Source organism: Emys orbicularis, chromosome 13 (genome assembly GCF_028017835.1).
Source record: "Emys orbicularis isolate rEmyOrb1 chromosome 13, rEmyOrb1.hap1, whole genome shotgun sequence".
Classification (NCBI taxonomy): domain Eukaryota; kingdom Metazoa; phylum Chordata; order Testudines; family Emydidae; genus Emys; species Emys orbicularis.
Window position 1 is genome coordinate 23,980,754 of NC_088695.1, and position 23,583 is coordinate 24,004,336.

At 46.8% G+C, this 23,583-nt stretch overlaps 1 protein-coding gene across 2 annotated transcripts in view; it reads right to left on the reverse strand.

The window, feature by feature from the left end:
- Positions 1 to 23,583, reverse strand: part of GAS7 (growth arrest specific 7) — a 213,500-nt gene that overhangs the window by 20,930 nt on the left and 168,987 nt on the right. For both annotated transcript variants that reach the window (XM_065416085.1, XM_065416084.1), the window contains exons 6-10: positions 10,209 to 10,298; positions 8,686 to 8,801; positions 5,934 to 6,008; positions 2,010 to 2,088; positions 620 to 748 (exon numbers count right to left, since the gene is read on the reverse strand). In XM_065416085.1, the coding sequence (XP_065272157.1) occupies positions 620 to 748; positions 2,010 to 2,088; positions 5,934 to 6,008; positions 8,686 to 8,801; positions 10,209 to 10,298 (489 nt within the window). The remainder of the gene's footprint in view (positions 1 to 619; positions 749 to 2,009; positions 2,089 to 5,933; positions 6,009 to 8,685; positions 8,802 to 10,208; positions 10,299 to 23,583) is intronic.

Genomic DNA, 23,583 nt, shown 5'->3' on the forward strand with positions numbered 1-23,583 from the left:
GGCTGTCTGGGAAGGCCATGTGATGTGCACTCCAGCATATAGTTTGGTTCCTGTGAGAATGCTCAGCAGGGACTTAACAACTAACACCTGGATAATTCAGTAGTATTGTGTTTCGGCTTCATACAGGACACAAACAGTGCTGGCACCTGGCTTTTCCTGCCCTTTCTCCAGTCAGAGAGTCAGTCAGGAGAAGGGGTGGAGCATGACCTCAGCTGTCTGCTGAAGGTGTGTGTACAACAGGCAGAGGCTTTGCTGGTGACCTGAGGTGACCCAAGTTAGATTGATATCCCTGCCAGGCCCTGTCTGGCTAATGTGACCATGGAGCATGCATCAGGATGGATATTTTCACCTAATGCCATAGCAATATATTAACTTAGAGAGTGAGAAGGGTTGGGTTAGAGACACAATGCAATGTAACAAAAATATCTCCAGACATGACGCTGCCTCCCTGGTTTCCTATTAATCACCAGAACAGAACAAGACTTTAGGAGTTTAGCACAGGAGAGTTCTCTCCTGTGTAGTTAGAAGCTGAAGAGAAGCATTCCATGAGTTGTTTTTTCTTGTGACCCAGACGAGATTATCCCACCAAAGCTCACTCTGCTTCATTCTCTGCGCTTACCTTTTCTACTGCTGTGTAGCGACTAGCCAGCTGCTTCCGTAAATCCGCGATGTGATGGTCATATTTCTTCATGTCTTTCTTAAAGTTCTCTCTGAAGTTGAGCAGTGGTTTCTCCACCTCACTCTGGAGCTGGGAATGACAATAGAAAGGGGCACCGGGAAGTGCAAACAGCCAAGCGCTGATCGGGAGCATAACAAGACTGGATGAAGTTAGCTGTTTCTCCTGGAAGGCTTGGTCACAATGGACGAGAATGTGGTGCTCATACTTAGCCAGAGATGTAATTTTAGCAGCATGATGGCAGAATGGGCTAAGGATCTTTCCCTTCCCAAAGAAAGCCTGGAGCAAAGCTGCCTCCACCCCAACCCATCAGTTAAGGGAGCATAGGAGGAATTTCTCAAAGGTCACAAATTCTTAGGCTCTTGCTATCCTCTCTCATCGGAAAGCCTGAAACCTTTAATCTCCAATAACAGCCACCGTCACAGTGCCTCGTACACAGGTAACGAATTTCTCCAGCCCACGCCCTGGGGGGGATAGTGCTGTTATCCCCATTTTCTGATGGGAACTGAGGCCCAGAGAGAGTGAGTGACTTACCCCAGGTGATCCAGGGAGCCAGTGGCAGGACCAGGAATTAAACCCAAACCTCCTGTGGCTTAACCACAAGACTGTCCCCGCCCCAGCTCGAAGGTGGCAGGAAGCTGCCTCTCCCAGGTGCAGCGCAGGCATCACAGTCACACCCTGAGTTCTCCAGTGAGCTGGGGACCACACAGACTGTCAGTGCATCCCTCACTGCAGGTGGCCTTGGACGACAGTGAGTGGGAGGGAGGGAGGGAGGAAAGGAGGGAGTGGGACTATGGCTCTGCCTCTTTCCCTTTGCATTGGGAAATCGCATGCTGCTCAACATACTTGGACAGAGGTGGCTCTGTGCTCCACTGAGCAAATGGCCTGCAGTGTTTTCCAGCCCTCTCATCAGGTGTGCAAGAGGAAGGAGGTGTCTTGGTCCCCCCCCACATAACCCCTGCACATGAGCTGGCCACACATTGGCCTGTGAGTTTGAATCCTGCTGCTACAGCCGAGGCTATCAGTCCCCTTTGCCTTTTGGTGTCAGTGTCCCTCTCTGTAGGACAGGGTGATAATAATAATACTCCCCCATCTGACTCTTAGGTTCTGTTCCCAGCTCTGGCAGCAGAGTGGGGTCTAACGGGTTAGAACAGTGTTTGCAGAGAGCATAGGAAAACACACAGATTTGACAGATTTCCTTAGTGCTCTCAGATGTTTGCCGTTTGGACCACCTGTGTATGTTCATATTTTCCTTATTAATATCCCCCAAAGGCTAGACCACTACCAAACTCCTGGAGAATGCTCTGTGTGAACAGAGGAGCTTGCAGATTACCTTAGAGGAAAATTTGAGATGAACCTCTGCCTCATCCGCCAGACTTTTCTTCAGCTGGGCCCAGGCCTCGCCTAAGGTGCTGAAAAACACAATGCATCACTGGTCAGTGCCCTGATCCGTGCCTTGTACCCATGCATGGCCCCCACTGGAATTTATGAGGCAACCTTTCATTTGTGCAGTGTATCAGCCCCTGCATTGTATCATACTCAATATACATGTATGCACCATTCAACTACTACAGCTTAATCAATCAGACTGTTGTCCCCTCCAGCATTAAGACAGTAGTACCAGTTCACACCTCTCACATCTCAGACACAAAGACCTGGACAGCCCCCTCCCAATAGAATTCCCTCACATTAGCTAATGGAAAATGTACAGTCATTAAAACCTTCTATCATCCACAATGTTTAGAATCCCGGCGCCTGCAGACCTCTGAAACCCTGTGTACAAAAGTGGTTTAGCTGCGTGTCTGCTTCATAGCCCTCAGTTCCGTCTTAAAGACACCTGCCGCTGAAAACATTGTTACATCTCCAGGCATATCACTGAAGTGCACACAGTGTCCCACTTTCCACAGTGAAAATGATGGAAATAAAAGAGGCTATGGAAAGGGACCTCCAATTACAGGCAGTCAAGAGAGCAACAGTAGCAGAGTGCCCAGAAGGCAAAAAGCCAAATAATGGTAGGATCAGATTAATATTTTCAAATTAATACTGAATTTCATCTTTCATTGTAAGCAGGAATTCAATCTATGGATTTGTTTTTGTTTCTGTATGAAGATAAGTGTACCCTCCCTAAATTTACAACACCTAATCTGTGAGTGAAGGCTGAATTTCTAGAGGATTTCAAGTAAATCTAGTATTCAGATGATGAGTAAAAATAAACTAAAAATGTTTCCTTTATGGAATGCCTCTAGCTGCTCCAAGTCTGCCTGTAGGAAGGTCCAGATTTCTGACCCGCATAGCAATACAGGCGGTACACAAGTTTGATAGATCCTGAATTCTGTCTCAGTACAAAGACATTTTTGCATCCATAAGTGAGACATGGACTTCATGCTGGAGGTGGCAAGCTCTGTTCACTGAAGAACATCCAGTTTGTTGCAGCCATTTGAACTCTGTGTGCAGCTAGGTAGATGAACACATCAATGCTCTCCACAGAATCCAACCCCACCTGCACAGAACCTTAGACTTCCCCCAGAAACACACACCACACACTGAGTCTGCACACAGATGGCAGTGCTGAATTGGAGCAGCTGCTGCTCAGCTTGTAATCAAGGTGTGGTGTTATACAGTGAAGGGGATTAATATGTGGTGGGTAAAGGTGTTTCTTTCACTGGAAGAAGAAGGAAGCTCTCTGTGAAGCTGTGGAATCTCTCACTGCCAGTAGAAAGGTGCTGGGTCATGTTAGGACACAGATAAGAGATGTCCCATAACTTGGCTTTCTTTTGTTTGAAGTGTTTGCCTGGAGGGCTGTCACGCTTACCTAACTTTAAACTAGGGCTGTCAAGCGATTAAAAAAATTCATCACGATTAATCACACAATTTAAAAGAATAATCATGATTAATCACACGATTTATCGCACTGTTAAACAATAACAGAATACCATTTATTTAAACAGTTTTGGATATTTTCTACATTTTCAAATATATTGATTTCACTTACATCACAGAGTACAAAGTGTACAGTGCTCACTTTATATTTATTTTTATTACAAATATTTCCATTGTAAAAAAGAAAAGTACTGTAACAGTATTTTTCAATTCACCTAATACAAGTACTGTAGTGTAATCTCTTTATCATGAAAGTTGAACTTACATATATAGAATTATGTACAAAAAAATAACTGCATTCAAAAATAAAACAATGTAAAACTTTAGAGTCTACAAGTCCACTCAGTCCTACTTCTTATTCAGCCAATCGCGCAGACAAACAAGTTTGTTTACATTTACAGGAGATAATGCTGCCCGTAATCATGTGCCTATCACCTGAAAGTAAGAACAGGCGTTCTCATGGTGCTGTTGTAGCCGGCGTTGCAAAATATTTATGTGCCAGATGCGCTAAAGATTCATATGTCCCTTCATGCTTCAACCACCATTCCAGGGGACCTGCGTCCATCCTGATAATGAGTTTTGCTCGATAACCATCCAAAGCAGTGCGGACTGACACATGTTCATTCTCATCAGCTGAGTCAGATGCCACCTGCAGAAGGTTGATTTTCATTTTTGGTGGTTTGGGTTCTGTAGTTTCCGCATCTGACTTGCTCTTTTAAGACTTCTGAAAGCATGCTCCACACCTCGTCCCTCTCAGGTTTTGGAAGGCACTTCAGATTCTTAAACCTTGGATCAAGTGCTGTTGCTATCTTTAGAAATCTCACATTTGTACCTTCTTTGTGTTTTGTCAAATCTGCTGTGAAAGTGTTCTTAAAATGAACATGTGCTGGGTCATCATCCGAGACTGCTATAACGTGAAATATATGGCAGAATGTGGGTAAAACAGAGTAGGAGACATACAATTCTCCCCCCAAGGAATTCAGTCACAAATTTAATTAATGTATAATTTTTTTAACGAGCATCATCAGCATGGAAGCATGTCCTCTGGAATGTTGGCCGAAGCATGAAGGGGCATACGAATGTTTAGCATATCTGGCACGTAAATACTTTGCAATACCAGCTACAAAAGTGCCATGAAAATGGCTGTTCTCACTTTCAGGTGACATTGTAAATAAGAAAAGGGCAGCATTATCGCCAGTAAATGTAAACAAACTTGTTTGTCTTAGCGATTGGCTGAACAAGAAGTAGGCTCTAAAGTTTTACATTGTTTTGTTTTTGAGTGCAGTTATATAACAAAAAATCTACATTTGTAAGTTGCACTTTCATGATAAAGAGATTGTACTACAGTACTTGTATGAGGTGAATTGAAAAATACTATTTCTTTTGTTTGCCATTTTTACAGTGCAAATATTTGTAATAAAAAATAATAATGTAAAGTGAGCACTGTCTACTTTGTATAGGGTGTTATAATTGAAATTAATATATTTGAAAATGTAGAAAAACATCCAAAAATATTTAATAAATTTCAGTTGGTAGTCTATTTTTAACAGTGCGATTAAAACTACAATTAATCGCGATTAATTTTTTTAATTGCGATTAATTTTTTTTGTTAATTGCGTGAGTTAACTGCGATTAATCGACAGCCGAACTTTAAACCCTTTTAAATTGTTTTTGTTCATTAAATGAATTATATTATAAGGATTTATAATTAGAGACCATTAATCGTGAAACCAACTCCTAGCACCCCTGTACTCTAGCCCCCAAAAGATTCTCCTAGTCTTCTCTTGAACACATCTAGTGACGGGGCCTCCACATCAGTGACTTCTGTCAATGGCACAGAAACGTGCTAGTGCAGGGAAACTAAAGCAGTGTACATGAGCCCTCTCCTGCCTTCTTTGGCATATCACTTCTGGGCCTCCTACCTCCTCCCCAGGGCAGACACAGCGCAAAGGAGAGAGGGTCTCTCCTTTTGCTCCACGGGAGGAAAGAACCCAGGATTAGAAGATGCTGTTGCATCTCCCTCTCTCCTGATGCTACTGGGTCCCCTGAGGGACAGCAATCAGCAACTTCATTTAATGCACAGATCCCTCTGTGATTCCAGCAATGCAGTGCTGCCATGTGCGGAACCCCAAGAATTGCTGTAGTTTAGAACAGCTATAATATTAAACATAAATGATTAACATTTTTAATATTTTGCACAGCTGCTCTTAAAAACATACTGGCCCTGTCAATCAATGGACTACTGCTCCAGAAGGTTCTACCCCCTAATAACAGAGCCAGGATAATAGGCTGAATCACCCATTGCTCTATGGAGGGCCTCAAGAAAAGAGCATGTGCCTAAGTTAGGGGAAATGCCTTTTGTGCAAAGGCTCCTTACCCTTCTTCTTGAGCAGCCAGTGAGTTCTGAGACAGTTTGGACAAGTTCTTGGCATATTCTTCCTCAATCTTTATCCTACAGAAAACAGACAGCAGTGAAAATATATTAAATATGGACAAAACCACCACACGGCAAAGTAAATCATCAGATTTTCCAGTGGGGCCTTACTCATGAGTGTTTCTTTTTATCTCCTATTATAATCAACCTGTGGAACTCACTGATAAAAGATATTGTTGACCCATAAGAATGGTCAGACTGGGGCAAACCAATGATTCAGCTAGCCCAGTATCCTATGTTCTGACAGTGGACAGTGCCAAATGCGTCTGAGGCAATTCTGAGTGATCCATCCCCTGTTGTCCAGTCCCATCTTCTCACAGTTGGAGGTCTAGGGACACCCAGAGCATGGGATTGCATCCCTGACCATCCTGGCTAATAGCCATGGATGGATCTATGCTCCATGAACTTATATAATTCTTTTCTGAACCCAATTATACTTTTGGCCTTAACAACATCCCCTGGCAGAGAGTTCCAAAGGTTGACTGTGTATTGTGTAAAGAAGTACTTTGTTTCAAACCTGCTGCCTATTAATTTAATAAGGTTCTTTTATTAGGGAAGGGCTAAATAACACTTCTCTATTCATATTCTCCATATCATTCATGATTTTATAGACCTCTAACATACCCCCCCTTAGTCTAAAATGAACAGTCCCAGTCTTTTTAATCTCTCCTCATATGGATGTTTTTCCATACCCCTAATAATTTTTGTTGCCTTTCACCATACCGTTTCCAATTCTAATATATCTTTTTTGAGGTAGGGCAACCAGAACTACATGTCGTATTCAAGGTGTGGGGTACTATAGATTTATATAGTGGTATTAGAAGAACATAAGAATCTCCATACTGGGTCAGACCAATGGTTCATCTAGCCCCGTAGCCTCTCTTCTGACAGTGGCCAATGCCAGATGCTTCACAGGAAATGAACAGAACAGGGCAATTATTGAGTGATCCCAATCCCTGTTGTCCAGTCCCAGCTTCTGTTAGTCAGAGGTTTAGGGACACCCAGAGCATGGGAGCATTATGAAATCTTCTGTTTTATTATCTATCACTTTTCAAATGGTTCCTAACATTCTGTTAGATTTTTTGACTACAGTTGCACATTAAGTGGATGTTTTCAGAGAAGTATCCACAATGACTCCAATTCTTTCTTGAGTGATAACATGTTTTTTCCCAATGTGCATTACTTTGCACTTACCAGCATTTAATTTCATCTGTCATTTTGTGGCCCAGTCACCCAGTTCAATAAGAGCCCTTTGTATCTCTTCACATTCAGCTTAGACTTACATTTCTTGAGTAATTTTGTATCGTCTGTAAATTTTGCCACCTAGCTGATCACCCCCTTTTCCAGATCATTTATGAATATGTTCAAAAGCATTCATCCCATTACAGGTCCTTAGTGGACCCTGCTATTTACCTCTCTCCATTGTGAAAACTGACCATTTATTTCTACCTGTTGATTCCTAACTTTTAACCAGTTACTGATCCATGAGAGGACCTTCCCTCTTATCCCATGACTAGTTACTTTGCTTAAGAGCCTTTGTCAAAGGTTTTCTAAAAATCCAAGTACACTATATCAACTGGTTTCAGAGTAGCAGCCGTGTTAGTCTGTATCCGCAAAAAGAACAGGAGTACTTGTGGCACCAATAAATTTGTTAGTCTCTAAGGTGCCACAAGTACTCCTGTTCTTATATCAACTGGAGCACCATTGTCCATGTACTTGTTGACCCCCTCAAAGAATTTGAATAGATTGGTGAAGCATGATTTCCCTTTGCAATAACCATGTTTATTCTTTGCCAACATATCCTGTTTATCTGTGTGTCATAGTTCTGTTTCAAACAATGTGCCTGGTACTGAAGTTAGGCTTACTGACCTATAATTGCCAGGATAGCCTCTGATGCCCTTTTAAAAAATTGATATTACCATTAGCTATCCTCCAGACATATGGTACAGAGGCTGATTTAAGCAATAGTTTATATATCACAGTTAGTAGTTCTGCAACCTCACATTTGAGTTCCTTCACAACTCTTGGGTGAATACCATCTGGTACTGATGACTCATTACTGTGTAATTTATCAATTTGTTCCAAAATCCCCTTGATTGACACCTCAATCTGGGACAGTGTCTCAGATGTTTCACCTAAAAAGAATGGCCCAAGTGTGGGAATCTCCCCCACATTCTCTGAAGTGAAGACCGATTCAAAGAATTCATTTAGCTTCTTGCAATGGCCTTATCTTCCTTGAGTGCTCCTTTAGCACCTAAATTGTCTCATATTTCAAGCATGGAATTTCTATCCATAGAGATTATATGGTACAGTTTGATTCATTCAAGATTTTCACTTTATTTGACTCTATGCTTTCTTTCACATGTAGTGCCACTCCCCCACCAGTACGACCTATTCTGCCATTCCTATATGTTTCGTACCCTGGTATTACTGTGTCCCATTGATTATCCTCATTCCACCAAGTTAAGTGACTCACAAACCTTAAAGAGACATGGGAAGTCTAAAGCTAATAGGTGCACTGAAGGAGAACATTTTTTGGCGAAAATTGGAGAGTTTGGATGGATAGTGATGAAATTAAATGTCTGTGTGTGTTTCATAAAATATGCACAACTTCCAGAGTTCAGGCTACGTGCTCGATTCATGGAAATAAAGTGATTACAAGAAATATTAAACTCAACAGAAAGCTTCCAATTACCTTTCTCGAACAAACTCTGCCATTTCTTTTTGCATTTGTTTCCCCTTGAGTTGCTTTTGGAGCAGAATTTCAAACCCTGATACTGTGTTGTTCCCTTGCGGATCCTTCTTATCAGCCTAGAAGAGAAATGGCAGAGAGGACGTGTACAACACAAGACATGTCATGGCTCCTAGAATCCTAACTACAGCAATGCTGCCAAAAGATGGCATTCCAGGGGTGGGAACAGCTGCTTTTCTTCGCAGGAGGCTCCTCCTGGGATCTAAGCTGCTGATCAGAACATTAAAAACACTTTGAAATGCGCCTCGGAAGACCATTAAATGACTTCCTCCCCTCTGCTCAGCATCTACTCCATCAGTGCCTGATAGAATGTACCCAGTGTGATAGCCCCTTTAGTATGTAAAAGACCACCTCATGTCATGGGCTAATAATAATGCCATTCATTCATTCTTTCAATCATTGTTTGTTTCGTTACTTGGCCCAGTTCATCCCTAGGATAATTCCATTGACTTTGGAGCAGTTTGGAGCCCCCTCTCTCTCTCTTTCATTTTCACCTTTTTTCTTTCCCTCTTCCCTACACTTTCGATTAATGTCTAACTCCACCCCCCATGTCTCTGGGGCATAGGGGATATTTTCAGAATTGCTGTGCTTTTTGCCTCACTGCGCTGCATGCTGTACTCACATATACAGTAAAGACTGCAGTAATCAAAAAGCAAGATGATCAGGGCTTTGATGAGAGTTTTGGCCGTGATGACAGGCCAGATCCTGGAGAAGCTGTGCAGGGAGAAGTGGCAAGTGACGTGGCTGATGGGTAGGTCAACAGAGAGGGCTCAGGCAACGATAGCGTCAAGGTTGCTAGTCTGAATGACAGGGAAGGTGGTGGTGCTGTCCATCATGACAGAGAAGATAGAAGGGCTTGTGCTGGTGGTGGAGGTGGATCAGGAGTTCCATTTTGGCCAGGTCCAGAGCAGAGAGGTAGCTCTGCGAGTCATCAGCATGAAAAGAGGACGTGGGCTGAATGACCACTTAGAGAGAGATTAATGAGTCTGCTCTACAGCCTTGGCTAACAGCCATATCGCTTTTAGCTCATGCAGTAGTGGCTCATGCACTAAGCTCCAGAGGTCCAAGGTTCAATCCTGCCCGCTGACAACGGGGTCTGTCGGAGTTACATCAGCACCTTAGCTGCTCCCTCTCTCCTCAGTGCAGCCTGGTCTGGTGGTTGGGGCTGAGGCTAACAAACACTCCACTCTCCCTGCAGGAGCGATGTTCCCTCCCTTGAGACTTTCCCTTGTTTTCTCTTTGTTCTGTAGAGCACCTCTAGCACCACACCGTGCCCTGTGCTTTATTAAAGGCCCTGCAGAAGTGACGCAGCAGAGTTGGTGCTGCTCCTTGCTACAGTGTGTCTTTTTCAGCACCTTGCCACACTGAATTCTGATTTGCTCCGTAACACAAACCTAGCAATTTGTTCTGCTCTTCCTGAAACTCAGAAGCTGCCGCGTGTGGCATGTGGCTGGCTGCCTACTTACCCAGAAATAATCACAGTAGCTCCATTCAGTGGGTTTCAGCAACTGCTGTTCTTGCATTGTGTCTGGGTGGGGAAAAGTCACACAGTTTATCTGCAAAAAACAAGCAAAAGGCCTTTCAGGCAGGGCAGGTAAAAAACAATGAAATGCTAGTGAATTAATAAGAAGCAAGTGAGTGAAATTTGTGCGCCTCCAAACCAGCAAGTCTAGATGACATGCATCTCACTGTCAGAGAAGTAGCTGTTGAATTTGCTGAATTATAGACAATGATATTTGGAAAAACTCAGAGGTAGTGACAGCTTAGATGAAAGCAAATATGGTACCCATTTTCAAAAAACGAAAGAAGCCAGATTCTGGCAACTGCCATCCAGTGCGTTTAACCTGTATCTCTAATGAAACAATGGAACACAGATGAAAAGAAAACTGCAAACATCTAAAGAATCAACAGAACCACGAGAAACAGGCAGCACTGAGGGTTTTACAAATTGCACATCACCTCAGCCACACGTGGTTACTTTGGTGTTTGACAGAATCACATTTTTTGTTATTCCTATTGCGCAGGATAATTTACATGTGCCCAAAGAGCATTCAGATGAAAGCCCCAGACCTGCCAAATGCTCTATAGGCCACTCTGAAGTCAACTAGGCTTCATGTAGGTGCCCACACAGAGCAGTTTCCAAGACAGCGGCTATTGCACAGCAATTAACAGCAACTAAGAAAGTGCAAGGAAGGCCAAGGGTTAGAGCAATAACCTAGCAGTTCTTTTAGGGCTTGTCTACACTTGAAAATTAATTCCGATTGAGGTGGGGTGTAAATGCAAAATGCAGTAACCATTCTGGAATAACCCCATGTGTGAATACTCTTATTCCGGAATAAGAGCACTTTGTTCCTCTTTAGGCCCGGTCTACACTACGAGTTTAGGTCGACTTTAGCCGCGTTAAATCGAATTAAGCCTGGACACGTTCACACGACGAAGCCCTTTCTTTCGACTTAAAGGGCCCTTTAAACCGGTTTATTTACTCCACCTCCGACGAGGGGATTAGCGATAAAATCGGCCTTAGGGGGTCGGAATTGGGGTAGTGTGGATGGAATTCGACGTTATTGGCCTCTGGGAGCTATCCCACAGTGCTTCATTGTGACCGCTCTGGACAGCACTCTCAACTCAGATGCACTGGCCAGGTAGACAGGAAAAGCCCCGCGAATGTTTGAATTTCATTTCCTGTTTGCTGAGCGTGGAGAGCACAGGTGACCACGCAGAGCTCATCAGCACAGGTAACCGTGATGGAGTCCCAGGATCGCAAAAGAGCTCCAGCATGGACAGAACGGGAGGTACGGGATCTGCTCGCCATATGGGGAGACGAATCAGTGCTAGCTGAACTCCGTAGCAGTAAACGAAATGGCAAAATATTAGAAAAGGTCTCCAAGGCCATGAAGGACAGAGGCCATAACAGGGACGCACAGCAGTGCCGCGTGAAAATTAAGGAGCTAAGGCAAGCCTACCACAAAGCCAGAGAAGCAAACGGAAGGTCCGGGGCTGAGACGCAAACATGCCGCTTCTACGCGGAGCTGCATGCCATTCTAGGGGGTGCAGCCACCATTACCCCAACCGTGTGCTATGAGTCCCTCACTGGAGAAACACACAGGGAAGCGGGTTCGGGGTACGAGGAAGATGAGGATGAAGATAATGTAAATAGCTCACAGCAGCAAGGAAGCGGAGAAACCGGTTTCCCCAAAAGCCAGGATATGTTTATCACCCTGGACCTGGAACCAGTAACCCCCGAACTCACCCAAGACCCTGTGGGCACACAGGGGACCTCTGGTGAGTGTACCTTTGTAAATATTACACATGGTTTAAAAGCAAGCGTGTTTAATGATTAATGATTAATTTGCCCTGGCAATCGCGGCCAGTACAGCTACTGGAAAAGTCTGTTAACGTGTATGGGGATGGAGCGGAAATCCTCCAGGGACATCTCCAGAAAGCTCTCCTTCATGTACTCCCAAAGCCTTTGCAAAAGGTTTCTGGGGAGGGCTGCCTTATCCCGTCCGCCATGGTAGGACACTTTACCACGCCAGGCCAGTAGCACGTAGTCTGGAATCATTGCATAACAAAGCATGGCAGCGTATGGTCCCGGTGTTTGCTGGCATGCAGACAACATCCATTCCTTATCGCTCTTTGTTATCCTCAGGAGAGTGATATCATTCACGGTCACCTGGTTGAAATGGGGCAATTTTATTAAAGGGACATTCAGAGGTGCCCCTTCCTGCTCTGCTGAACAGAAATATTCCCCGCTGTTAGCCACGCGTTGGGGGGGAGGGGTGAAGTGATCATCCCAGAGAATTGGGTGTGTGGGGGAGGGGAATTAGTTGGGTTTGTGCTGCACGTTAACCCTGAAACCGCAGCCCCTCCTTTTACATTGCAAACCCATTTTAAATGGCCAACCCAACGGGTGCTTGGTATGGTTAATGAGAGCAGTACTGTTTGAAACCATCCCCACATGTTAAGAAGGTTAAAAAAGCCAAAAGACTCTGTCTTACCATGGCTGCCTGCAAGCTGAAATCTGTGGCCTGGCACTGCGTGAGTGATCTCTCACACCAAACCGGCAAGCCCTCAGTATAAGAGGAAAAATGCGACCTTGTAACGAAAGCACATGTGCTGTGTGATGTGAACAGCAAAATTTAACGTGAAAGAGTGTACCCATTGTTCTCTAAAATGTATCTTTTTAACCACCTCTCCCTTCTCCTCCACCAGCTGCAAATCTTTCTCCTTCACAGAGGCTAGTGAATATTCGAAAGCGGAAGCGAAGGACGCGTGATGAAATGTTTACAGAACTACAGACTGCCTCCCACGCTGACAGAGCACAGCAGAATGCGTGGAGGCAGTCAATGACTGATTATAGAAAAGCCCAATATGAGCGAGAGGAGAGGTGGCGTGCTGAATCGCGGGCTGAAGAGCAGAGGTGGCGTGCTGAATCGCGGGCTGAAGAGGAGAGGTGGCGTCAGCTTGCACACAGAAGGCAAGAGTCGATGCTCCGGCTGCTGGAGCATCAAACTGATATGCTCCAGCGTATGGTTGAGCTGCAGGAAAGGCAGCAGGAGCACAGACTGCCGCTACAGTCCCTGTGTAACCAACAGCCCTCCTCCCCAAGTCCCATTGCCTCCTCACCCAGACGCCCAAGAACACGGTGGGGAGGCCTCCGGCCACCCAGTCACTCCACCCCAGATGATTTCCCGAGCAATAAGTGTTAAAGTTTTAAAGTGCAGTGTGTCCTTTTCCTTCCCTCCTCCCCCACCCATCCCGGGCTACCTTTGCAATTATCCCCCTAGTTGTGTGATGAATTAATAAAGAATGCATGAATGTGAAGTAACAATGACTTTATTTCCTCTGCAAGTGGTGCTCGAAGGGGGGAGGGTAGGGGAGGGTGGGGTGGTTGGTTTACAGGGAAGTAGAGTTAACTGGGTGGGGGGGGAGGGGCGGAGGGTTCATCAAGGAGAAACAAACAGAAGTTTCACACCGTAGCCTGGCCAGTCACAAAACTCGTTTTCAAAGCTTCTCTGATGCGCACCACGCCCTGCTGTGCTCCTCTAACCGCCCTGGTGTCTGGCTGCGCGTAATCAGCGGCCAGGCGATTTGCCTCAACCTCCCACCCCGCCATAAATGTCTCCCCCTTACTCTCACAGATATTGTGGAGCGCACAGCAAGCAGCAATAACAATGGGGATATTCTTTTCGCTAAGGTCTGAGCGAGTCAGTAAGCTGCGCCAGCGCGCTTTTAAACGCCCAAATGCACATTCCACCACCATTCTGCACTTGCTCAGCCTGTAGTTGAACAGGTCCTGACTCCTGTCCAGGCTGCCTGTGTACGGCTTCATGAGCCATGGCATTAAGGGGTAGGCTGGGTCCCCAAGGATCACGATAGGCATTTCAACATCCCCAACGGTTATTTTCTGGTCCGGGAAGAAAGTCCCTTCCTCCAGCTTTCGAAACAGAACAGAGTGCCTGAAGACGCGAGCATCATGTACCCTTCCCGGCCAGCCCACGTTGATGTTGGTGAAACGTCCCTTGTGATCCACCAGGGCTTGCAGCAGCATTGAGAAGTACCCCTTGCGGTTTATGTACTCGGTGGCTTGGTGCTCCGGTGCCAAGATAGGGATATGGGTTCCGTCTATCGCCCCACCACAGTTTGGGAATCCCATTGCAGCAAAGCCATCCACTATGGCCTGCACGTTTCCCAGAGTCACTACCCTTGATATCACCAGGTCTCTCATTGCCCTGGCAACTTGGATCACAGCAGCCCCCACAGTAGATTTTCCCACTCCAAATTGATTCCCGACTGACCGGTAGCTGTCTGGCGTTGCAAGCTTCCACAGTGCTATCGCCACTCGCTTCTCAACTGTGAGGGCTGCTCTCATCCTGGTATTCTGGCGCTTCAGGGCAGGGGAAAGCAAGTCACAAAGTTCCATGAAAGTGCCCTTACGCATGCGAAAGTTTCGCAGCCACTGGGAATCGTCCCACACCTGCAGCACGATGCGGTCCCACCAGTCTGTGCTTGTTTCCCGGGCCCAGAATCGGCGTTCCACGGCATGAACCTGCCCCAGTAACACCATGATTTCCACATTGCTGGGGCCTGTGCCTTGTGAGAGGTCTATGTCCATGTCCATTTCCTCATCACTCTCGTCGCCGCGCTGCAATCGCCTCCTCCTCGCCTGGTCCTGGTTTTGCTTTGGCATGTCCTGGCTCTGCATATACTCCAGGACAATGCGCGTGGTGTTCATAGTGCTCATAATTGCCGCGGTGATCTGAGCGGGCTCCATGATCCCAGTGCTAGCTATGGCGTCTGGTCTGAAAAAAGGCGCGAAACTAGTATCTGACGGACCAGGGGAAGGAGGGAGGGAGGGGCGAGTGACGACATGGCGTACAGGTACAGGGAATTAAAATCAAGAAAGGTGGCTTTGCATCAGGGAGAAACACAAACAACTGTCACACAGAATGCCCCCCCCTCCCGAGATTTAACTCAAAAGCCTGGGTTTAGCAGGCCGTTGATTTGACGGAGGGAGGGGGGAAGGAAATGAATACAGAACAAATCTATTTTTTACATCTTAAGACGACGGTGCAGCATGACTGATAGCCCTCGGCATTTTCTGGGTGCTTGGCAGCAAATACTGGGCGCTTGGCAGTTAGCCTTCAGGCCTATTGCACGATCTGCTGCTCAGGGAAGACTCAGCTAACGTGCGATGAGCCAACAGGGCGCGTGGCAGAAAATGGCATACTACGACTGATAACCATCATCATCAAGACAGTTCCATAGGACTGAGCATGTCTGCCCAGGTGCCCATGATTGACAGCCACTGCTGTACGACGAGGACGGTTACCAGTCGTAATAAACCATCTACTGCCAAAAGGCAAAAGGCAAGGGGCTGGTGCAATGCAGCCCCACGGCTGCCAGCCCCACGGCTGCCGGCACCCAGATCGCCAATGAAGGCTACCAGTCATGCTGCACCGTCTACCGCCAAAAGGCAGTTAGCTGCTGCTGCTGTGTAGCAATGCAGTCCCACGTCTGCCGGCACCCAGATGACATATGGTGACGGTGAGCTGAGCTGAGCGGGCTCCATGCTTGCCGTGGTATGTTGTCTGCACAGGTAACCCAGGTAAAAAGGCGCGAATCTATTGTCTGCCGTTGCTCTGACGGAGGGGGAGGGGCCTGACGACATGTACCCAGAACCCCCCGCGACACTGTTTTGCATCATTCGGGCATTGGAATCTCAACCCAGAATTCCAATGGGCGGCGGAGACTGCGGGAACTGTGGGATAGCTACCCATAGTGCAATGCTCCGGAAGTCGACGCTAGCCTCGGTACTGTGGATGCGGTCCGCCGACTAGAGCACTTAGAGCATTTTATGTGGGAACACACACAATCGGCTGTATACAACCGATTTCTATAAAACCGGCTTCTATTAATTCGATCTAATTTCGTAGTGTAGACATACCCTTAGTTTTAATCCACTCTGAAAGCAGATTAAGTGTAACAGGAACAAAGCGCTCTTATTCCGGAATAAGAATGTCCATACATGGAGTTATTCAGGAATACCTAATCTAGAATCATAGAAGATTAGGGAGATTAGGGTTGGAAGAGACCTCAGGAGGTCATCTAGTCCAACCCCCTGCTTAAAGCAGGACCAACACCAACTAAATCATCCCAGCCAGGGCTTTGTCAAGCTGGGACTTAAAAACCTCTAAGCATGGAGATTCCACCACCTCCCTAGGTAACCCATTCCAGTGTTTCACCACACTCCTAGTGAAATAGTTTTTCCTAATATCCAACCTAGACCTCTACCACTGCAACTTGAGACCATTGCTCCTTGTTCTGTCATCTGTCACCACTGAGAACAGCCGAGCTCCATCCTCTTTGGAACCCCCCTTCAGGTAGTGGAAGGCTGCTATCAAATCCCCCTTCACTCTTCTCTTCTGCAGACTAAATAAGCCCAGTTCCCTCAGCCTCTCCTCATAAATCACGTGCCCCAGCCTCCTAATCATTTTCGTTGCCCTCCGTTGGACTCTCTCCAATTTTTCCACATCCTTTCTGTGGTGGGGGCCCCAAAACTGGACGCAATACTGCAGATGTGGCCTCACCAGTGCTGAATAGAGGGGAATAATCACTTCCCTCAATCTGCTGGCAATGCTCCTACTAATGCAGCCCAATATGCCATTAGCTTTCTTGGTAACAAGGGCACACTGTTGACTCATATCCAGCTTCTCGTCCATTGTAATCACCAAGTCCTTTTCTGCAGAACTGCCGCTTAGCAGTCAGTCCCCAGCTTATAGCAGTGCATGGGATTCTTCCGTCCTAAGTGCAGGACTCTGCACTTGTCCTTCTTGAACCTCATCAGATTTCTTTTGGCCCAATCCTCAAATTTGTCTAGGTCACTCTGGACCCTATCCCTACCCTCCAGCATATCTACCTCTCCCCCCATCTTAGTGTCATCCACAAACTTGCTGAGAGTGCAATCCATCCCATCATCCAGATCATTAATGAAGATGTTGAATAAGACCGATCCCTGGGGCACTCTGCTTGATACCGGCTGCCAATTAGACATTGAGCCCGACGATCTAGCCAGCTTTCTATCCACCTTATAGTCCATTCATCCAGCACAGCTGATCATGGAGACTCAAGGCCGCAAACACACTCCAGAATGGAGTACACAGGAGATGGTGGATCTTATTGCTGTGTGGGGAGAAGAGTCTATGCAGGCACAGTTCCGATCCAGCAGAAGAAACACTGACATCTATGCCAAGGTTGTGCGGGGCATGGGGGAAAAGGCTACACAGAAGAGCAGTGCCGTGTGAAAATAAAGGAGCTACGGCACGCGTACCAGAAGACAAGGGAGGCGAATAGTTGCTCTGGTTCTGCCCTACAGACATGTCACTTTTATGAGGAGCTGCATGCGATTCTCGGCGGCGACCCCATCACTACCCCAAAACGCTCTGTGGATACCTCCCAGGTGCCTTGGGCGACCTCGAGCAACAACGAGGAGGACTTTGCTGACAAGGAAGAGGAGGAGGAGGAGGAGAATGTGAGGCAGGCAAGTGGAGGATTCCCTCTCCCTGACAGCCAAGAACTGTTTTTAACCCTGGAGCCCATCCCTTCCCAGGACCAGTTGGCGGTGGAGCATGATGCCAGGGAAGGCACGTCTGGTGAGTACACATTGCCAATCAAACTGTAGGGGTTACATGCTATTATTTTTTATGTTTAATCTCAACAAAAAAGTAGGTGTAGTAGGTATCAGTGGCCACTCCAGCTACACAGAGGGTGCTCTCCGAAAAAAGACTGTTTATGTGTACGGGGATGGCCCAGGAATCCTCCATGGAGATCTCTAGGAAGCTTTCATGAAGGTACTCCACAATCCTTTGCAGAAGGCTTCTGGGAAGGGCTGCCTTATTTCGTCCACCATGGTAAGACACTTTCCCACGCCACTCCAGTATTACCTCTGCTGGCATCATTGCAGCACACAGCATTGTAGCATAAAGGACCAGGTCTCTACCCAGACGCTTGCAGCATTTGCTCTGTTACTCTCAGGAGAGTGATAGCGCATAGGGTCACCGAGGGGAAATGGGGGAAGTTTTCAATGCTAGCCCTTAAACCGCAAACAATTCAACAAGTAATCCACCCCATTTGGTGAAATCTGGCTCACACAACGATGCTTTCCCAAACGTGCCGTGGTTGTGGTTGGAAGAGATAACCGTGTACTGCAAGCAGCATTGAAAAAAAAAGGGGGGGGGAGGGCAGCTTCCTGTTTGTCTCTGCCCCCCCCCAACCCGATGCCACTTTTGTAAAAAACAAACTATTTGGGGGGCTTTACACCAGTGCCTCTCCTCAGGTTGCCAGGGGAAAGGGAATCCAAGGATGTCTTCACAAAAGCCCATGTCTCGTGTTCTTACTCACCATGGCCGGAGCAGCAAACCGACTCTTGCAGTAGCCAGCGGTTGTGATTACATTGTGGCTTGCAGTGAAGCGTATTGAGGGGTGGTTTTTTTAATTAAAAAAAATTAACCTTGCACCAGAAACAATCTATGCACTGTCAATGCTACCTTGGTGCTTTGCATTCCTTGCAGCTGAAAACTTGTCTGTCGACGCACACTGGGACAGAGACGTTCCCAGATTAGAAGGCGCAAAAAAGAAGACTCGGGAGGACATGTTCAATGAGTTAACGCACACCTCCAGAGTGACAAGACAGAGCTCAGAGCATGGAGGATTGCACTGTCCGACAACCTGGACATGGACAGGGAGGAGAGGAGGGCATGCAGGGAACAAGATGTGCCACGCAGGAAGAGATGCTGTGGATTATGAAGGAGCAATCAGACATGTTGAGGCCTCTGGTTGAGGTTCAAGAAAGGCAGCTGGATGCTAGAGTCCCTCTGCAGCCTATGCTGAATCTGCTGCCATAATCGCCCAGTTCTACATCCTCCTCCCCCAAACGTCCTATGAGGCGGGGGAGGGGGGAATTCAGTATCCCTTGCACTTAACACCAGGGGAGGGTACAAGGACCAGAAGGCGCCCATTCCCAGACCTTTAATAGTTATTGCAGTGCACCTGTAAGCAAGCTTTCCTTGTTTCTCCCACCACAGTGTTATCAGCACTTTTGCCCCAGGTTATCTTACTTTTCTTTGCTGTCTCTGTGTGTTTGTGTGCATAATATAACTTAACGGATTAAGGAGAAAAGGCTATTTTTTCATTCAACACCAGTGGTTGGTGGGGTGGAGTTTACAGGGGAGAAAATGCAATGGAGGGGACAGTTTGGTAAGGAACACAGATAAGTGTCACATTACTCTGTCTCATTGCTGAAACTGGTTTTCAAAGCCTCATGGAGAGGGAGAGCTCCTCAACATGCTGTTCTTATTGCCCTGGTGTCTGGCTGCTCAAAATTGGCTGTCAAGTGATCTGTCTCAACCCCCCACCTCGGCGGAAACTTTTCTCCCTTTGTTTCACAGATATTATGGAGCACAGAAGGCAGCAATAACAATGGGGATATTACTTTCACTGAGGTCTAACGTAGTAAGCAAACAATACCAGCAACCTTTTAAACGTCCAAAAGCACATTTCACCACCATTCTGCACTTGCTCAGCCTATGGGTGAACCAGTCCTTACTGCTGTCCAGGCTGCCTGTGTACGGCTTCATGAGCCATGGGAGCAAGGGGTAGGCTGGGTCTCCCAGGATCACAATTGGCATTGCAACATCACCAATGGTTATTTTGCAGTCTGGAAAGAAAGTACCTGTTTGCAGCTTTCTGAACAGACCTGTGTTCCTAACGATACACGTGTCATGCACCTTTCCCCAACCATCCCATGTTGATGTTGGTGAAATGGCCCCTATGATCGACCAGCGCTTGCAACACCATTGAGAAGTATGTCTTTCGGTTTATGTACTCTTTGGCAAGGTGGTCTGGTGCCAAGATAGGGATATGCATTCCATCTATTGCCCCACTGCAGTTAGGGAACCTCATCACGGTAAAACCATCCAGTATGTCCTGCACCTTGCTCGGAGTCACTATCCTTCTTAGCAGAAGTCTGTTGATGGCCTCGCAAACTTGGATCATAACAGATCCCAAGGTAGATTTACTCACTCCAAATTGATGCCCCATTGACTGGTAGCAGTCTGGCGCTGCAAGCTTCCACAGAGCAATCCCCTCTCGCTTCTCAACTGTCAGAGCAGCTCTCATTTTAGTATTGCTGCGCTTCAGGGCTGGGGAAAGCTCGTCACACAGTTCCTGGAAAGTGGCCTTACACATTCAAAAGTTCTGCAGCCACTGCTCATCATCCCATAGCTGCATAACAATGCGGTTCCACCAGTCAGCGCTTGTTTCCCAGGCCCAGAAACGGCATTCAACCGTGTCAAGGTGATGCATGACTGTCGCCAGCAACTGTGAATTGCTCCGCTCTATGTCTTCCAGCAGGGCTGCTTGCGTGGCATCACATTGTTCCATGTGGTGACTCCTGTATTAGCCGTGTAAATACTGCAGGATAAGGCGCGAGGTGTTTGTAATGCTTACAACAACAGTGTACAGCTGAGCAGGGTCCATGCTTATCATGCTGTGGCATCCGCACGGGTAACCCAAGCTTACAAAAAAAGGTGCGAAAAAGGCTTGGTTTGTTTGCAGTTGATTTCAGGGAGGGAGGGAGAGAGGGAGGCAAGTGCATCATGGGAGGCTAACACCATGTTCCCATGACCACCCACGCCAATGTTTGGTCCCATAAGGCAGTGCAAGCCCAACCCAAAATTCCACTTGGCTACATGCACTGTGGGATAGCTACCCATAGTGCAGTGCTCCGTGCATCGATGCAAGCCCTGCTAGTGGGGATGCATTCCTTCAACACAATGAACGTAGTGTAGACATGCAAGATCAACTTGCTTAAATTGGAGGCTCGATGTTGACTTACATGAAGTAGACTTAACTTTGTAGTGTAGACATGGCCCAAGTTGTGCCTTACAAATCTCAGAGATGGAAATTGTGACAGGGCGTACATACCTGTTGACTAATATATGCTAGCTAGCATAGATACATATCATATTAATATGTGTTATCCACACCATATAGTTATTAGTATGCATTAAGCACAAATATTACAGCAGTTATATAGCCTAAATGGACTATGATTTTTACATAACCCTGCTCTCTTATGCTAAGTATCCCATAGCCCCTTGCATTCACTGAAGTAAGTTTTGGCTTAAGCAAATAAGGAAGCTGACAAGATCAGGACAGATGACTGGTTTACCATAGCAACAGAAAGGGAGTTACTCTCACTGGCCTGAATTGGAATGTCCCAAAGGAAGAGGACAAGAGATGTGATTGTTCTATCCTAGTACAAACCTAGGAGGTGCCTTCATGCTCTTTGATACCTGAAATGCATGTGTTCAGAGCAAAGAGATAAGAGGTAAACCACGGTATCAGAAAAACAAGGTAGGAAGTTTCTTGGTTCAATCTAGTTTCAGAGGATGTACACAGTACCTTTTACTTGTGTAACCCCCTTGCAGTTTAGAGAGCATGGCCCCTTTAAATCTTTGTCCTGAGGGTGGGAGAGCTGATTGTTCCAGGCAGAGAATGTGCTGCCTTTTTGGGGGGGGACAGGGACAGGGGGAAGAGCAGTGAGAGAGGGAGAGTGACAGGGTGGGTGTGTCTGGGACTCGAGACAGAAGGGCTACAGCAAGCAGGCCCTCACAGAGTGAAGCAGCCAAGAACCTGCCCAGAGCCCAGGAGGGACAGAGCGGCTGACCAGGGACACCCCAGGACAGGAGCCAAGAGGAGCACTGTGCCAGGGAGGAACGTCCTGAGAAGGACACACCAGAGCTGGACCAAGTATCACTGTTGTCCCAAGTGGTGTGGGGCCGTGAGTACTGGAGCTTGTGACTTTGCATTCAGAATAAGGAGAGAGGCTGTTAGCTAGTTAAGTGGGGGAGGTTGTCGCTCTGTGTGGCATTGCAGAGAGCAGCAGAAGAGGACACTGGAGGAGTTTGCTGGGGAAAGGTTACTGGCGCCGAAAATGACCAGGAGCACCCAAGACTCACCACTGGACTGGAACTCTGCCCAGGACTCCTGACCTCTGAGTGCAGATGCATTGCTGGGTTTCTGCCCTTTCAGACTGTGGTACCGAAGAGGAACTCTTTCATCAACCTAGCTACCGCTGCTCTAGGAAGTGGATTTCCTATATGGATGGGAAAACCCCTTCTGTTGCTTTAGGAAGTGTCTACACTGTGGCACTACAGAGGCATAGCTGCAGTGATGTAGTTGTGCCACTGTAGCGCATGTGCAGATACGGCCTTATTCGGAAGAGAACCTGCTGTGAGATTCTCCTCAGTGCTGTCACAGCAACAATGATGGGCACTTGGACATGCAGATGAGACACACAGGATCCAGACAAAGTGAGTTTCCATTAAACAAAGGGAGGAGAAACAGGTTTGTACCACAGTAAATAGATCTTCAGCTACTGGGGAAAAGAAGTCCTTTGTTGTTGTTATAAGTGCTGTTTTCAAAGCCATTGTGGATGATGGAGGAGTCATATAGAATCATAGAATCATAGAATATCAGGGTTGGAAGGGACCTCAGGAGGTCATCTAGTCCAACCCCCTGCTCAAAGCAGGACCAATTCCCAACTAAATCATCCCAGCCAGGGCTTTGTCAAGCCGGGCCTTAAAAACCTCCAAGGAAGGAGACTCCACCACCTCACTAGGTAACGCATTCCAGTGCTTCACCACCCTCCTAGTGAAATAGTGTTTCCTAATATCCAACCTAGACCTCCCCCACTGCAACTTGAGACCATTGCTCCTTGTTCTGTCATCTGCCACCATTGAGAACAGCTGAGTTCCATCCTCTTTGGAACCCCCCTTCAGGTAGTTGTAGGCTGCTATCAAATCCCCCCTCATTCTTCTCTTCTGGAGACTAAACAATCCCAGTTCCCTCAGCCTCTCCTCATAAGTCATGCACTCCAGACGCCTAATCATTTTTGGTGCCCTCCGCTGGACTCTTTCCAATTTTTCCACATCCTTCTTGTAGTGTGGGGCCCAAAACTGGACACAGTACTCCAGATGAGGCCTCACCAATGTCGAATAGAGGGAATGATCACGTCCCTCGATCTGCTGGCAATGCCTCTACTTATACAGCCCAAAATGCCGTTAGCCTTCTTGGCAACAAGAGCACACTGTTGACTCATATCCAGCTTCTCGTCCACTTTGACCCCTAGGTCCTTTTCTGCAGAACTGCTACCTAGCCATTCGGTCCCTAGTCTGTAGCTGTGCATGGGATTCTTCCGTCCTAGGTGCAGGACTCTGCACTTGTCCTTGTTGAACCTCATCAGGTTTCTTTTGGCCCAATCCTCTAATTTGTCTAGGT